The sequence below is a fragment of the Colletotrichum chrysophilum genome (genome assembly GCF_026319265.1).
Source record: "Colletotrichum chrysophilum strain AFK26 chromosome Unknown scaffold_29, whole genome shotgun sequence".
Taxonomy (NCBI): Eukaryota; Fungi; Ascomycota; class Sordariomycetes; order Glomerellales; family Glomerellaceae; genus Colletotrichum; species Colletotrichum chrysophilum.
Genome location: NW_026517316.1, coordinates 112,680 through 129,523, shown reverse-complemented (window position 1 = coordinate 129,523; position 16,844 = coordinate 112,680). Strand labels below are relative to the sequence as shown.

Sequence of the window (16,844 nt, the reverse complement as noted above, 5' to 3'; positions counted from 1 at the left end):
TTTCACACGATCTACCAAGTACTCGTAGCGAGACATCTGCGAGTATCTCTTCTTTGACCGCCGCATTTCATTGCCCGACTCAGACGTCTTGCGACATTCCTCGAGGGAAAAAATCCTCCTGCGCAGGCTGGCTTCTTGCCAATGAAGCGTCAGGATAAGGTGCGCGCAGCAGGCTTTGGATCGTCAATACCCGCTCAGGACCTTCACTTCACCTATTTTCCTTGGCCTAGCAGCAGGTCTGGCCTGAGTCACATGGTTTTAAAGAGGATGCAGCTAGCAAGCTAGCGGCACATCTCGAGGAGGAACAGCGGCCCAGTCACTCACCCCCGTTTTCTCCATCGTGGCCCTACGGCGTGGTTGGTTTAATAGGGGACCACCTTGGCTCCTCAATTTTCTGTTGTAAGGTAGATTTTTATTTTTTGCTTACCCGTTCGAGGTCCCGCCTCTTTTCGTTTTTGAACCATTGTGGATTCTGGGCCAAGTTTAACGAAACGAGTTTGTCTCTTGTTCCTTTTCTGAAAAGTGACCTGACACTTGGGCGGGAGGAACAAAGGCGCCTGTCGCAAGATGCCCGTAGTGAGATGGACCCCTTCCCCTTTTTTACCCTAACAAGGAGGAAAGGAGGGCTTTCTTTGGCGATCGCCTTCTTATTGTGAGAGTCGTGGGCAACGGTTTTCAGGGAACGGTAAAGTCAGCGGGTGGGAGGCGAAAACGGTGGTGCAGTCGACGGAATGCCTAGCCATGCCGGCACTTGGCCATGTGCTCTCATGTGGTAGGGCAGAGGACGACGGTCTGACAGTGGGGGATTGGCGTACATCGTCCAACAGGTGTGTACACGTAAGTAGTGGTGGTGGTGATCTATCGGTTCTGTTTCGCGCTCATTACGGCGAGAATATGCCTAGCAGAACTAGATGCAGCCCCAGCGCAGCCTGTGGGAGCTGTCTGTCGGTCCTCGAGACTCGGGGGTTCAGGACTGTTCCAGCAGATTCAGTGCCGTGAGTGCTTCGAGCGGCGATCTCATCAGAGCTGTCTCGACGAAAGGGCGCGAAATGGGCGGTGGTGGGATGCGTGCAGGACCTACATCTCGTGTAGGGTACCTAAGGTAGCGGCTAGAGGTGGGCTCCAGTAAGAGTGTGGTTGCAATGCAATGCCTGGCCTGCATGCAATGCACGGGAATGGAGTGCATCTACGGCACCCCTCGAGGTGCAATGACGTCCGTCATGGGCTGGCTGCAGGACATCACGCGAGTCTGGCCGGAGCTGATGCGGTCTCGTTTTAGGATTTTTCTGTGCATTTATGGGTTTTTTGTCGTATTGTTTCGAAAGGGGCTTCCAGACCGCCGAGAGAAGGACGAAGAAGCCGCCAGCAGAAACAGTGTCGTGTAAAAACTCCCAAGGGCCGCATGGAATGGCATCGTTATCCGTCCATCCGCCCCGTTCGCCCATCCACTTTCGATCGTCGCGGCTTCAGTTTCTGGCCATCGAATGTAACGGTATCCGGTACAGAGTAGATGAGCATGATGCGCTGTTGTCAAAAGGAGGTGAGCGGGTAGCAGTCGCAGAGTCGCAACGACAAACATGTTCAGATACATGGCTGAGCCCACAGTGCGAGTAGTCTGAGGACAGTCAGTCCATGGCACGCATCAGTCGATGTTGATGGCCGAGGACCCTGGGTGGTGGTGCTTCGGCATCCCAGGCGGTTTCTGACCTTAATTACACATCCCGTCGGTGATAAAACACAGCAGCAAGCAGGTCTGCGTCTGCCGTGCTGCCGCCGCCGCAGCGAGACTGCGAGAGGAAGAGAGTGCGGTGGACGAGGGCGCCCCTTTACTTTGGGCTCCTCCGAACGGTACCTTATCTTGAGTGGGCGTCCAGGCCCAGGTCCAGGTCTGGGTTCAGCGCGCATCCAAATCACCCAGCCATCTCCCGTGGTCCACCTCGTGGGAGCTGTGTGGTTTGTGGTGGTTTGTTAGTCCGGCCTCGTCAAACGGCGAGACGGTTGGCTGCTAGGGGTTGCTGGGCTGACGGCGCGTAAAAGTGTGAAGGTGCATCTGGCACTGCTGCGACCACCCAGCCTTTTGCATTTATGATTCGTCTGGTGGTGGTGATAAGGGGCAGAGAGCTGAGAGCGAGAGTCGCATATACGGTATCCGTAGGTGAGGCAGGCCAACAAGCAGAGAAAAGCAACTTTTTTGCAGATTGGAAGAAAAAAACGAGATAGGACGGCGACTAACGTCTGGCAATGGCGGCCAAAGTGGATCTCGCATGGTATGTTCCCGGCCAAGCAGCAGGGTCCAGGCAGGCGCACCCCTCGCCCGTCGTCGACCCCTGACGCTGGCCGTACTGTGGAAAGGCTCGCTCTGAGTCGATGGGTACGTATCTCGTCTCCCGTGGTGGATGTACATGCAGCGACGGGTCTTGCAATTTCGTCCTACTCGCTTGCGTGCAGCACGGGCCAGCCCTTCTCGCACCTGGCCAACTGAGCAACACCAAAAGAGCCCAAAGTCACCAACATCGCACCAAGCAACGACAGGGAAGGAGCTACCTGTGCACACTCTGAGCAGCCAGATGCCCATATGGCCCCACTCGCCAATTAGAGTACCTGCGCCAATGAGAGGTACATGTGCCAAAGTAGATTTCCCACGGGACGTGCTCCGTCAAGTACCCTTTCTTTTTCTTCCCCTTCCCCTGTCGTTCTGCCTTTGCTACCCTTTTTTTTCTTTGCAGACGAGGGAAACATATCAAATTGCATCTGAGAGCGCAGCCAGTGATTGTGCCGTTTGACACTGACTGCTGTCTCTGCTTGCCTGCCTCAACGATAGGTGATGCCAGGGCCGCCACAGCGAACCACCACCGGGAAAGCACCACCCACCCCCCTCCCCACCCAAAAGTATCCGTACGGGACGGAGACCTCACCTGCCCATGCCTGCCAGTCGCACCTTCCCATCGTCGAACCTCACCTTATGCCTTCTCTCAAGACTCATAGCGCATTCGTACACAGTAGACAGCTGCTCTTTCTGCCCACGGCGGCAAACCAGATAGTAGACCTCCTGCCGCAGGGAACAAACAATTCCAACAGCTTCTGCTACTTACCATAACCTTGCTCGTGACCGTTTCATACCGTATCGCACCCAACGGACACTGCTGCCCACCTGAAGCTCTCCCGTCGTCGTCGCACCTGTCCTCCGTCTCGTCTTTCTTTCTGCTCGAGGTGGGCTTGTGCCTAAGGTACCCTGCCTTCCTCTTTCCCATTCAACGGGCGACGACTCACACTGAACCAGTCATTTTCACTCCCTCATCCCTCCCTTCTCTCTCTCTCTCTCTGCTCTCCCCACGCCCACTCACACCCATTTTGCACACCACCCACCACTCCCCCTCCTCGCACACACTCCTTGGACGCTTCTTTCCCTGCGCGCACTACGCAAGGTAGCCCGGAGAGCCACTCATCAACGGGGCCACGCCTCTTTTCCCTCCTTTCGCAAGGGACCTTGACTGGACCTGACTGGACCTGGGCCGTGTACCGCGTACCGTGTGTCTGAAGCTCCTCTCCATCAAACCAGGCCTCCTGGCAAGGGCAAAAGCCGCCTCTTGTCACGCCTTTTGCAATAAGTAGCCCCAGCGTCCCGCTCGACCTCCCATTTTTCTTCTCTCCCTTTCCCGTCTTCCCTCTGCCACCATTCACAGGTCTTCTTTTTTTCTGCCATTATTCCCAAGAGATCTTCTTGAATCCTAAATCAAGAGATCCTTACCCACCCCCCAACCAACGACCATAACAGTACTTTTATTAGTACTTTTGATTTACACCTTTTCATTGTGATACCCAAGTCGACTTTAAGATACCCAACTCCCCTTTTCTTATAACACCACATCAACACAATGGCCGAAGAACAGAAGCCCGTCGAGGTCAAGGAGACTGCTCCTGTCACCACCACCGACGCCCCCGTTGCCGCCGAGACGAAGCCTGCCGAGACCACTGAGACTCCCGCCGCCCCTGCTGCCACCGAGGAGACACCGGCTGCCGCTACCGAGACCACCGCCGATGCCCCCGCCGCTGAGGCTGCTGCCGCCACTGAGGAGGCCAAGAAGGAGGTCGTCCCCGTCGAGGAGGGTACCCTTGAGCACAAGGGCCTCAACTTCCCCAAGTAAGCCCATCTAAATCCCCCAGACTCGATCTCAAAAACTTACACGTGCCTCCTAGGAACTTCATCTACTCCAAGGAGTTCTTCTGGTTCGGATCTGACGCCGTCGAGTCTAAGAACCTGTCTTCTTACCTGAAGACCGAGAAGTCTGCCGAGACTGCTCACCGCAACGCCGCCTGGGCCTCTCACACCGGCAAGGGTCTTCTTTTCTTCGGTGACAAGACCGCCCCCCAGGGTGTCATCAACCTGGTATGAATACAACGCCTCTTCGCGAGTGATGAACAATCAAGCTAACAATCTCCCAGGCAGATGCCGCCGAGCCTGCTGCCGATGGCGCCAACAAGTTCCACTTCACCGCCAAGGGCCACAAGCACGTTTTCAAGGCCGCCAACGCTGAGGAGCGCGACAACTGGATCTCCCAGCTGAAGGTCAAGATCACTGAGGCCAAGGAGCTTGCCTCCACCGTCACCGAGACTGAGGCTTACAAGACTGCTCTCGAGAGCTTTAAGCCCGCCAAGAAGGAAGAGAAGAAGGAGGAGAAGGCCGCCGAAGCCCCTGCTGCTGACGCCGCTGTCGCCACTGAGACCCCCGCTGCTGAGGCTGCTGCTCCCGCTGCCACCGAGGAGGCTGCCAAGGAGACCCCTGCCGTTGAGGAGCCCAAGAAGGAGGAGCCTAAGCGTCGCTCCGCTAGCCGCAAGCGCGCCTCCATCTTCGGCAGCCTGCTGAGCAAGAAGGAAGAGTCTAAGAAGGAGGAGAAGAAGGAGGCGGAGGAGACCGCTACCACCGAGACTCCCGCCGCTGAGGCTGCTGCCCCTGTTGAGGCCGCTGCTGCTACTGAGACTCCTGCTGTCGAGACTCCTGCTACTCCCGCCGCTGAGACCCCCGCTGCCACTGAGGCTGCTGTTGAGGACAAGCCCGCTGAGACCCCCAAGGAGGAAAAGAAGCCTGCTCCCCCTACCAAGCGCAACTCCATCTTCGGTGTCTTCGGCAAGAAGGAGAAGAAGGCTCAGGCCGCTGCTGAGGCTGAGGCTCCCGCTACCCCCGCTAAGGAGGGTGAGGTCACCCCCGCTGCTGAGACCGCCCCTGTCATTCCTCCTGTTGAGGCTACCACTCCCCTCGCCGTCGACGTCTCCAACCCCAGCACCGTCCCCGTTGAGACCAAGGAGACCACTCCCGCTACCAACGGCGAGACTCGCCCCGAGCTGAAGGCCGAGAAGCGCAAGTCTTCCCTCCCTTTCGGCTTCGGCAAGCGTGACAAGTCTCCCGCTGCCAAGTCCCCTGCCCACTCTGACAACGAGGAGGGTGAGAAGACCGAGAAGACCAGCGCCTTCTCCAAGCTCCGTGCCACCATCAAGGGCCGTGGCAAGACTGCCGACAAGCCCGCTGACAAGCTCGAGAAGACTGAGGAGAAGCCCGAGGAGCCCGCTGCTGAGGCTGCCAAGACTGAGGAGACTCCCGCCGCCGAGACCTCCAAGGCCACCGACGAGCCTGAGAACAAGCCCGAGAACGTTGCTTCTTCCACTCCCGCCCCTGTCACCGCCGCCGCATAGAGTGCTACAACGAGTTCGAAGGAGCTTCCCCGCAAGTGGAGGTTTGAGTACAGCTCTGAATGACCAAAAAATGAAACAAAAACCACATCCAAAAATTGCACGCATCGGATCGAAATCGGAGGAAGAGCAACATCACGTGATAACTCATTTCACTTGGATGGGTTTGTTCGGGAATCGGATCTGCATTTCAAGATACCCCGTCAAGACTGGTTCTACCTGATACCCTTTCCTATTTCCCTCTTTACAGCACACGCATCAGAAGGCGAAATTCGGCGGGAGGTGATTCCGTTCCACATTCAGTCTTTTCGAATCATTTCCTGTCTGTTTGGCTTTGCTTTATTTTGTTTGTTTTTACCAGTATCGTGCTTTGATGCTTTGATACCCAGTTATACCCGTCGCTCCAGACAAGAACACGAAAAAGAAAATATCCACGACAAAAAAAACGAAGAAGCCTTAGGTCGACAGGATGGACGGACCTTATTGCGTTGGTTCTACTCTCGGGCTGGGGTTAGGAATCGTCAGACTCGAGTTTGGAGATGCTGTTGGTGGAAAAAGATTGCATGGAACCGTCTGTGCCATGCCACTAGGGCTGGTATCAAATTGTTCGCATTCACTTAATACTTAATAGAAGTTCGTTGCGTCTGCATTCTGTCTGTCAGTGTAATGTGCCTCGTGACTGAATGTAGTGAGTCAGTTCCTGGTGCTCGGGGCTCCTGCGCTCAAGCGTACTTCCGTCTCGATCTCGTACGCGTCTTTGACGTTTTGACATATGCAAACGGTCATGTCGTCGATCCTCGGCGCGCATGTCTAAGCACCCGCATCCCCTCCCAACCTGAGATCTCGAGGTCCAGAAGATCAATAAGCGTGAAACGAATGCTACGCTACGTTTGACACGATGGTGATCTCACAACAGGTCCAACAATAACACATTTCCATCTGCCGCATTGCCTTGGATGTCGCCTTCGCAGTTTGGGATGTGCTTCAGGAGACTTTCTGGACGGCAAGGCAGATTTTCTGTCATGGAAGGATTGTAGAATTTGAAGGTTTCGATTACAGGATGCTGACTGCGGCGTGCATACTGCACGGCACGGTGATTACGTACGATATATCTGCGTCTGACTTACACAGTATGCGTGCGTGCAGGAAGATCAGACCTTGCCCTGTCTGTGGTTTGCGGCGTTCGGGGTTTAGATCTCTCTTTTGCGTCACTCGCGTTCGTATTATCATCCCCTCCTCCTTTCTGCAAAGCTGAAGAGGTGAGGCGAAAGGGACGGGTTTTGCGCCTGCAGGTTGAGTACGGTGGGTGGTCACGAGACGGGGCGATTTTTGGGTGTTTGAAGTTGTATGCAACCCAGCGTTTGGGAGACGGTCATGCTCCCCGATAGAAGGTGTTTCCATTTTCGGATGAGAGCGAAGGAGTTTGCAGATCAACACGAGCGGTTGATGGAGGTTGTATTCTATAATTGCTCCCAAGGCGATGGTGATACGTCGAGGGGAGGCGAGCGGTGTTGTGTTGGGCAGGGATGTCGAGGGACGAAGCATGGAAAATCGCGACCCCTCAAGGACAGAGCTTCAATGGGAAATCTTTTTGAAATGGGTAGTCGGGAGGACGGACGAACGGTGGGTTGGTGCTTTTCCCACTTCCCACGCAAGAAGACACTTCGGACTTTTCACCCCCTTCTTTTGGAAACGGTGGTGTGTTTGCGGCAGAGATGGTCTCGTGAGTTTTGGAGCGGGGAGGGTTGGGGTTCGTCACTAGGCCTCTGCGTTCGGTGGTACAACGCGAGATGGGTTTGGTACTTTGAGGTGAGGTACTCTTCCTGCTCGAGGGACTTTGCTTTACTGGTCTTTATGTGCTTGGGCAGCAAGCTGGGAAGGAGCTGAAGGGAAGTTGGGACCTATGGATGAACCGAGTTCAACTGGACTTTTTTTGCTGAGGAGGAGGTGGATGGGCACGGTCGTTGATTAGCACGTGTGATGTTCATGTTGTGAAATGGGTTTGCGCTGTTGTGATGGCAGAGTTTAGGGATGATGAAGCTTGGAGTGATCATGATGTCTTCTCAGAGCCCCTGCTGTACGGTTATCGGTAGGCTTTGGGGTGCATTCTTCACCAACAATTCCGAACAGACTTCTCGGACGTCGTTTTCTCTCGAACAAGCGGGTCGTAGTCGACTACAGTCGGAAATTTTCTGTCAAAGCGGAACTGCTTTTCCTCTAACCTCCCAGACCCATGTGGGGTTTCCGTTATCAAGCAATCAAGAAAGCGTAGTGTCTAGAACCTCGAAAGTGGAGAGGGTCTTTTCGTGGGTAAGAAAAAAAGCCACTTTACCATGCAGTAGTCCTGTGGGTTTGTCATTGGGCTCTGTATTAAGGCTCGGTGGGGATTGTTGATCGTGTGTTTCCGTGGTGGAGGTGAGCGTGACGTGTTGATGGCGGGGAGCGGGAGAAGGTCCGACTTGCAGATTTGATGAGTGGCAGAGAGTCTTAGAGTTGGGATGGGAAGTCTTCGTAGTTCTTCGTAGTAATTTTTCTACTGTGTGCGATTGTCATATATGGGATGTCTGAGGACGTGGCCCACATGAATGATCTTGCCCCCAGCATCATCGTGAAGCGGATTACGAACATGCCCCAAATCGATAGTGCGTTGTACTCATATCTCGGCGGTATCGCATCATAATTCCCGAGCCTAGTTGATGGCTGCTTTATCTTCTTGCCTTGAGGCTACCCCGATATTGTTACGTTGATGAGCCCGAAGAATGCCAAAGCCACGATCCTGGGGATGCATGCCACCAATAGAGCCGGTTCTGGATCGGACCGTCGGATGTATGCTTAAAGGCAATCCAGTCCGTTACTTGATACGTCGCCACCATGTCCAGATAACAACATCAATGGTCTACGGAACTATCGCTGCGCCCGCTTGCTGATTTGACCGAAAATAACCTCTCAATTTTCATGGCGATTCCAAGAATCTCTGCGACTCCGCATTCGTGTAAGTCGACGTTAGAAAGGGGCTATCATGGAGACGGGCCAACATGGGCATCTCGACGTACCAGGAACCGCTCAGCACAGTTGTCCTGCCGAATGGAGCTTCCTGTCAATATTTCTTCGCCGTCATCGTCATGAATAACACTTCAAGATCTCCATGTACAGTATGCTTATCGAGCCGAGTCAAAATACGCCCTCAAGCCACTGACCCGTCCATTCCGGCACACCATGATAAGCTTCAGGTCATGCCGCGCGGAGGAGAGCCCAAAAGGGTTGCTATACTTCAATAATATACAAACCAATCGCGTGCCCTCTTTCCTTCGGAGACAGTAAATAGCCCCCTAATGTCTGTGAAATCGTTTGAAACTCCATGAAAAGAAGCGGGCAACAACGATCGTGATGCGGATCTACGGCCAACGCCCCGTCGGATGGAGAATCAACACCCTCATCTGCGCCATCCTGGTGTGGTTGATGACGGTGCTGCTGTGGGTGCTCCTCCTGACGTCCTTCTCCAAGAACCACGACCTCTCGGACATGCCGCCCTTCTACGCCGCCGACTGTCACGACACACGCAGGGTCATGGTTGTTGTCCGCCTCCTCGTCGGCGCCCTCTCGACGCTGGTCATCGTGTCATCGTACATCTTTATGCAGCTGTTGGTCAGCCCGACACGGGAAGACGTGGACAGGGCCCACGCCCAGCGCAGGTGGATGGACATCGGCTGCATGTCCGTCAAAAACCTGCGCTTCATCTCCAACGGGCGGAGGGTCCTGTTCGTCCTCTTCGGGCTGATATGGATCCCTTTTCACCTGCTGGCCCCGGCTTCCGTCGCCGAGACGGCGCGGACGACGCCGTGGGTGACGGTCCTTGCGACGGAGTCCTTCCTGTCAGGGGGGAAGTACCACCTGCCCGGCCTCGGATTGGGAGCGTACCTGCAAGACACGCCTGGTTTCTATTCAAACGACCTCAACATGTCTGTTCCGGAAGCGGTGGAGTACATTGCTGCCCACGCGACCGGGTGGGAGCGTCTCAGCGGCAGGGAATGCTTGCAGAAGTACGAATATTGGGTCAACGTCGATAAGAGACGGCACGTGGTGGCCGTCATGTCTACGGATGATTGGGACGGCGAATTCCTTGACAGCCTCTCCAGTGTCTGGTACGCCGGCATCTGTGGCTTTGAGGCAAACAAGCAGGATCTGCCGTGCGGCGGTCTCACCCTCGGCCTGAACGTAACCTCAGATAGCGTTAACGGGACGTACGAGGGTGTCTCCATCGTCTCGGACAACAGGCCGAGAGTGCCCACCAGAGGAGCATCGAGCAAGGCCGAGATCGACGGGATGGTGGACGAGCACGACAACTGGATCATCCCATGGCACGCAAAGGACAACCTCCACAACACCCCGGTGCTGAGGAAGAACCTGACCGTCAAGTACTGCCTCTCGGAGCCGTTCCCGACTCACTGCAAAGCCCGCGTCAGCAACACGCTGTTCCTCGCCATCTGCCTCCTCGCCGTCGCCGTGAGCACCTTGTGCGCGGTTGCCTTGCGTATTCTCTGGGGCCAGGACCGCCTGGTTGCCGTCGGCGACGCCGTGGACTCCTTTATACGACGCCCGGATATGACGACGAGGGACATGTGCACGCTGGGCTGGCGCGACTTCTCTTCGACCACCATCGAGCGACTGCAGAAGCCGAAGATGGAGGGCTGGGTCCACAGCCAACGACAATACGTACGGCGACGAGGACGCTGGGGAGATTCCGTTCACGTCTCTGACTGGGTGAAGTTGCTGTTGCCCGGTGGCGTGGGCTTCATCATCTGTCTTTTGTCCTTGATTTCCTTCGTTGAGGCAGGGTGAGAGCACCTCGTGTGCCATTCTAAACAGCTTTGCTAACAGGCGGCTACCAGGGGCGGATGGCAGAAGGCGCTTTCTGCGAGCATTTTCGGGCAGAATTCCAGCAACCCCATCCTCATGATGAAGTATCCGTCCGAGAGTTTGCGTGCCTTCATGGTCATGCTGGCTTCCAGGCCTATCGGGGCCTCGTTGGTCGCCACCATGCCACAGCTTCTCCTGGCCATCCTGCCCCTGATCTTGCACCACACGTACACGCGCATGTTCATCGCCAGGACATGGTCTTCCTACGCCACGAGATTCAAGACATTGCGTGTCAACGAGCGCAGGGGTCAGCAGAGAGAAAATCATTTCTTCGAAATTCCCTCCAAGTATTTCCTCAGCTTTGTAACCATCGGGACGTTGACCCGCTGGCTGTGCTCGAATGCAATCTACGTCATACATGTCGAGTGTAAGTCAACCCAACCAAACCCCCCATGATGCCACTGACCTGTTTTGAAGCATTCCATGCCGACCCGTCGACCGTTGAACCGTACCATCCGTACGTCAACGTCTTCGTCTCTCTCAAGGCGGCGCTGGGGACCATTATCACGCTCTTCTTCATCCTCGTGACTCCCATCTTCATGGCGCTCATTCCTCTGCCTGGCGAGTCTGTTCTGGTCGGAAGCTGCTCGGCGGCCATATCGGCAAGTTGTCATGTCATCGAGCCGGAACATCTGCAACGAAGGACACCAGGTGAGAAACAGCCGGAGCTTGTCCATCTGAAATCAGATACATCCATGGCCAAAGAATATGAAAAAGTCAAGGTGTCTTCAGTCGATGGCGATTATGAGAGTAGGCCCGAATATGATTGGAGAGCTGAGCTGGCGGAGGGGAGGATTCGATGGGGTGTTTTGCGGGAAGCGCGGTCAGCAACAGACCGTGGAGGTAATTTGGAGGGTTTGGCCCAGGTCCTTTCGTTCGGATCGGAGGAGACGTATCTTGGGAGTCCCAGAGAGGATGAGTTTTATGGCGGCACGAGACTTTGAGAGTCTTCATAGCGACCCTGCCCTAACATTTGGCTTATGGACTTTGGCGGATGATTGAACTGAACATTTGACTTCTTTTGTTTGGAAATATCTGACCCGTGTAAATTAAACTCCTGACCCAGGGTTGCCCGCTAGATTTTCTTTGCAATCCTTCACAATCCTTACTTTTGCAGGGGCTGGCCCATACCGCCGTACGTAACCATCTTCGTGATCTGGTACTCCGAGATGCCATACAGAGATCCCTCCCTGCCGAACCCGGACTCCTTGACACCGCCAAACGGCGCGGCGGGGTCCGAGATGAGACCCGTGTTGACGCCGACCATGCCGACCTCGAGGTGCTCCGCCACGCGGTGCACGCGCTGGATGTCGCGCGAGAAGAAGTACCCCGCCAGCCCGACGTTGGTCGCGTTGGCCAGCCTGACGACCTCCTCCTCGGTCTCGAACGCGAACAGGCCCGCGACGGGGCCGAAGGTCTCCTCCTCGGCCATGGCCATGTCCTTGGTCATGCCGGTGATGACGGTGGGCTCGTAAAAGTTGGAGCCGAGGCCGTCGAGCTTGTGGCCGCCGACGACGACCTTGCCGCCCTTCTTCTCGGCGTCGCGGATGTGCGCGTCGACCTTGTCGATGGCGCGGTCGTGGATGAGGGGCCCGTGGGTGACGCCCTTCTCGAAGCCGTTCCCGACCTTGAATTTCTCGACCTCAGCGGCGAACTTCTTGGCGAACTCGTCGTAGACGCCGCGCTGGACGTAGATGCGGTTAGCGCAGACGCAGGTCTGGCCCGAGGAGCGGAACTTGGAGGCGACAGCACCAGCCACAGCGGCGTCGACGTCGGCGTCGTCGAAGACGATGAAAGGGGCGTTACCGCCCAGCTCGAGGGACAGCTTCTTGAGGGTGCCGGAGCACTGCTTCATGAGCAGCTTGCCGACGTTCGTGGAGCCGGTGAAGGAGATCTTCTTGATAGTGGAGGAGGTGGTGAGGGCCTCGCCGACCTCGGGGGTGTTGTCGAGGGCCGTGACGACGTTGATGACGCCCTTGGGGATGCCGGCGCGGTGGCCGAGCTCAGCGAGGGCGAGGGAGGTGAAGGGGGTCTCGCCGGGGGCCTTGCAGACGACGGTGCAGCCCGAGGCGAGGGCAGGGCCGATCTTGCGGGTGATCATGGCGGCGGGGAAGTTCCATCTATAGAAGTCTTAGTATTGTGAATGAAGGGGAAGTGTTCAAGCCTGAGAGCATACGGGGTAATCAGACCGCAAACACCAACGGGCTCCTTGATGGTCCACACACGGTTTCCGGGAACAGAGGACTGGATGGTGTCGCCGTAGATACGGGGCGCCTCCTCGCTGAACCACTCGAGGAAGTTGGCGGCGTAGGTGACCTCGCCCTTGGCGTCGGCGACGGGCTTGCCGTTCTCCCAGGTGATGAGGGTGGTGAGGTCCTCGGCGTTCTCCATCATGAGATCGTACCAGCGGCGCAGCAGCTTGGAGCGCTCGCGGCCGGTCTTGGTGCGGAAGGTCTCGAACGCCGTGGAGGCCGCGGCGATGGCGGCGTCCGTGTCGGCCTTGGTGAACTCGGGACATGTTCCGATCTTCTCGCCGGTTGCCGGGTCTGCTCTGGATCAGCCTCCGGGACCGATTGCGGGGTTCATGTTCATGGTGGGATGGACGCGACAAACGTACCAGTGATTGCGAAAGTCTTGCCTGACTTGGCCTTGATCCACTCGCCGTTGACGTAGCAAATGTCCTGCTTCAGCAGCGACGGATCTTTGAGCTGCAAGTGTTCAATATCAGTTACCCGGGTCCAGGTAGGGCGGGAGCTATGTTCGTGTGGAGATGTACCTTGGGAACCATTGTTGAGGCTGCACGGAGTGAGAAGGGAATGAACGGTGTCCGGATGGATCTGAGTGAAGCTCTCGCGACGAATCTCGACGCCGGAGCGACGGCTTTGTGTAATGCGATAGGCATGGTGGAGAGCCGAGGCAGGATGGATGACGATGAAGAAGCTCTTAGCTCGCACAGTGGTTGGAGCTGCGGAGATGGGATGCGGGGAGGTTGTAGTGGTGGTGGTGGTGGTGGCCTTTGGGTGATCTGGGCGTGCTCAAACACTCCTATGCTCCCGGTGAGGCCTTTTGGGGAGGTCAATTGGGGTTTATGATGTGTTTATGATGAGTTTTTCACACTCGACAACGCTCAATGGCAGTTATCGCAAGAGTTGTAGTGTTTGAGCGATAGCGGAGAGCTGCGAGCTGCCATTCCAAGTGACGCTCGATGACGTCCACCCCACATCAACCGGCCCGGTTGTTAAGGGACCGGCAAGTTCGCGCGCTAAGATACGGTATCGCTCAGGCAGACTGCCGGGGATTGATACCCGCGGGTCGCTAACAGATAATAATTACTCAGTCCAGGACACTGATGAGGGCTCCACTGGAGCTCCAACATGCTTCATCTTTTTAACACCTCCGGACGCTGCACCGAAAGCTTCAAAATCATCTATTGACAGTCAGATTTTCATTTAACGCACCCTACACCATGGTAGCCTTTTAAGCACCATATGACATTTTTCCGGGAAAAAAAAGAAGACCCAGCTGGGTCTTTGTAAACCTTGAGCTGCTTCAATCTAGGCCGTTCGTCTCATGTTCCAAGACTTTTTGAGACAGACGCCAGCATGAGAGCTTCCCATAACCCTCTGCAGGGTCCCATTTGACATACATCTACAGCCTCACTGGCCTTGGTCTCGCCGGTCTCGCCATGTTTCTCGCCATGCTCCCAAGAAAGGGTCTCGGCCTCCCCCGCTCGGAGAAATACAAAGCACACCAGTCATCCTGAAAGCCAAGCTCTTCGTATTGCCATTCAGTGGTGATCTCGCCCCGTTTCTGACAGCCCGGCCGACCTGCATGCCGTCATGCCCACAGCACCGTTGCCCCCGCGCCTTCCCGCCAGACTGAAGATGAAAACCCGTTGCTTCCCCGCCTCCGCGTGCGAGTGTGGTACCCGATGAATGATCATGCGGGGAAGCTTATTGCTACCTTCCACCACCTCCAAGCTGAGTGTCTCTGAAACTGTTTCTTAGCTTTCGTCATGTCGGCCCGCGAGACTATAAGTGCCGTGGCCTCGGCCATGAGCGATGAGCTCTGGTGTCTCTTCGCCACATACATACCCAGCATCAACATGGTCAAAGGGCCCCGAACACTGCTTTCCGCTGCGGCCTTGGCGCCGAGAGCCTCCGGTCTCCATCCCGTCCCGGGACCTGAGAGTGCCAGTGCCGTCTTCGACGCCTTCCTAAGTTACTCGCTTGAGTTTGCCTTCTTTCCAGATTTTGCAGGTAGGCGTCAGATCATGAGGATTGTCAAGGGTAGGGCTCACCAATCTGCTAGGAAACAAGTCCTCCCCCACCACCTTCTCAGATAACTTGTTGGTGAACTTGGGCAATTTGCAGGGCACTCGACCTTACATTCGTGTTGGCGGAAACACACAAGACTACGCCCTCTACGACGAATCACTTCCATACGCCGTCAACGGAACCTATGACTTCAATCGATCCAAGGACTATCCGACCACGATCCACATAGGCCCATCATTCTTTGAATCTTACAGCACCTTCCCGGACACCAAGTTCACCCACGGCTTCAACCTCGGACTAGGCGCGAATCGCTCAGAAGGATGGGAGACTCTGATTGCCACCGTACCGCTAGCCTGTAAAGCCATAGGTGTCGACAACCTCGATGTGTGGGAGTACGGCAATGAGCCCGACCTCTTCTCTACTTCGGCCCAAGGTCCCGTTCGGCCTCCGTCGTGGAACGAATCCATTTATGTGGAGCAGTGGCTCAACGGCACCCGGGAGATCGCCTCCGTCCTGGCCGAAGCTTGCCCTGAGTTCCCGGCCCCAGTGTTCATGGCCCCTTCGAACGGAGGAACAGGAAACAGACTCCGCGCCCCGGCGCAGTGGGCTGCTGGACTGAACACAGACGACAACATCGCTCTCTTCTCGAGTCACAACTACATCAGCGGCGCCGAAAGCCCTGGGGTCACTCTGCAGGGTACCCTCATGAACCACACTCGGACTGTCCAATCTGTTCAAGCTCATGAGAGGGAGTACGCCAACATCACATCGCGCTTCGATGACGTGCCGCCGCAGATCCTGGGAGAGCACAACTCGCTCTACAACCAGGGCAAGCCGGGGCTGTCAAATTCGTTCGGTGCGGCTCTATGGGGTGTCGACTTTAACCTTTATGCTGCCACGGTTGGCATCAAACGGGTTCATTTGCACATGGGCACTGACTATCGAGTACGTATCGTTACCTAGACAAAAGAACTTTGCTGACATGAAGCAGTACGCGAGCTGGCAACCGGTCAGTACAGAGACGACATCTATCGGGACCAAGGCCCCCTATTATGGCAACGTTGCCATCGCTGCTTTCATCAACCCAGGCCTCTCCTCCGAGCCCGTCTCTGTCGCACACGTCCCATTGTCAGATGACAACGAGAGGTCCTCCGCCTACGCAGCCTTCCAAGGAAGCGATCTGACGCGTGTGCTCCTGATCAACTTGCAAGCATACAACTCCACACTCGGCGGTACCGGTACAAGCCCAGACCCTGATGCTCCAGAGCGTCCGACCTTCTCGTACGCCTTTGAGGTCCCCTGGCAAGATGGCACGGCGAAGGTTCAGCGGCTGCATGCCAATGGTAGCGACGCCGTCTCAGGCATCACGTGGGACGGCTGGAGTTACAACTACGAACTCGACGAGGGTAAACCTGTGAAGCTGGATAATGTGACCGTGGGCGAGACTGTAGAGATCAAGGATGGTCAGTTACAAGTTAAGGTAGCTGCGAGTGAAGCGGTTGTACTGAGTCCTGTAGTGGGGTGTAGCAAGTTCTTCTAGTTCAAGGGATGGATGCGGGGAGATCAAGTAGATAGATGATCTCAAAGCAGTTACCAATATCAAAGTGGTGGCCCACATGGATCACAACATTGAGCCACGGACGCTTTATTGACACAGAACAGCTAGTTTGCTCATATTCCCGGTAGTCTTGACAAAATACAGGATGAGGCCATCTCTCATCTATATTTACGTTAAAGGTTCCCATGACCTTGCTAGGTTTGCAAAGTAGGTACCGGCTAATTCTAAAGCAAAAAGTGTAGGCCAACGAAGGACTTCTGAAAGCCTGGGTGAAGTATCAATATTAGGTCTAAGAATACCTGCAAAGTCCATTCCTGGCACTTCATGACTAATGTTAGTGCCACAAACCAGGCTGGAACACTTGGGATAGTAGTAGTCAAGTTATTGACTTCGAGGGGCAACATGGG

The 16,844-nt window shown here is 55.6% G+C and overlaps 4 protein-coding genes across 4 annotated transcripts; 3 read left to right on the top strand and 1 right to left on the bottom strand.

Moving 5' to 3' along the window:
• Positions 1 to 3,875: 3,875 nt before the first annotated feature.
• COL26b_004689 (uncharacterized protein) lies at positions 3,876 to 5,688 on the top strand (the record flags this gene model as incomplete). The annotated part of the gene is made up of 3 exons (XM_053177558.1): positions 3,876 to 4,141; positions 4,198 to 4,387; positions 4,444 to 5,688. The coding sequence occupies 3 exons, from the start codon at positions 3,876 to 3,878 to the stop codon at positions 5,686 to 5,688; spliced, it is 1,701 nt and encodes a 566-aa protein (XP_053038451.1).
• A 3,384-nt stretch (positions 5,689 to 9,072) lies between these two features.
• COL26b_004688 (uncharacterized protein) lies at positions 9,073 to 11,546 on the top strand (the record flags this gene model as incomplete). Its single annotated transcript, XM_053177557.1, has 3 exons — positions 9,073 to 10,520; positions 10,575 to 10,969; positions 11,020 to 11,546. 3 exons carry the CDS (start codon positions 9,073 to 9,075, stop codon positions 11,544 to 11,546), a joined length of 2,370 nt encoding a protein of 789 aa, XP_053038450.1.
• A 161-nt stretch (positions 11,547 to 11,707) lies between these two features.
• Positions 11,708 to 13,390, bottom strand: COL26b_004687 (uncharacterized protein; the record flags this gene model as incomplete). The annotated part of the gene is made up of 4 exons (XM_053177556.1): positions 11,708 to 12,722; positions 12,779 to 13,148; positions 13,220 to 13,310; positions 13,379 to 13,390. The coding sequence occupies 4 exons, from the start codon at positions 13,388 to 13,390 to the stop codon at positions 11,708 to 11,710; spliced, it is 1,488 nt and encodes a 495-aa protein (XP_053038449.1).
• A 1,227-nt stretch (positions 13,391 to 14,617) lies between these two features.
• On the top strand, positions 14,618 to 16,419 carry COL26b_004686 (uncharacterized protein; the record flags this gene model as incomplete). The annotated part of the gene is made up of 3 exons (XM_053177555.1): positions 14,618 to 14,891; positions 14,914 to 15,824; positions 15,871 to 16,419. 3 exons carry the CDS (start codon positions 14,618 to 14,620, stop codon positions 16,417 to 16,419), a joined length of 1,734 nt encoding a protein of 577 aa, XP_053038448.1.
• Between the last annotated feature and the right edge of the window lie 425 nt (positions 16,420 to 16,844).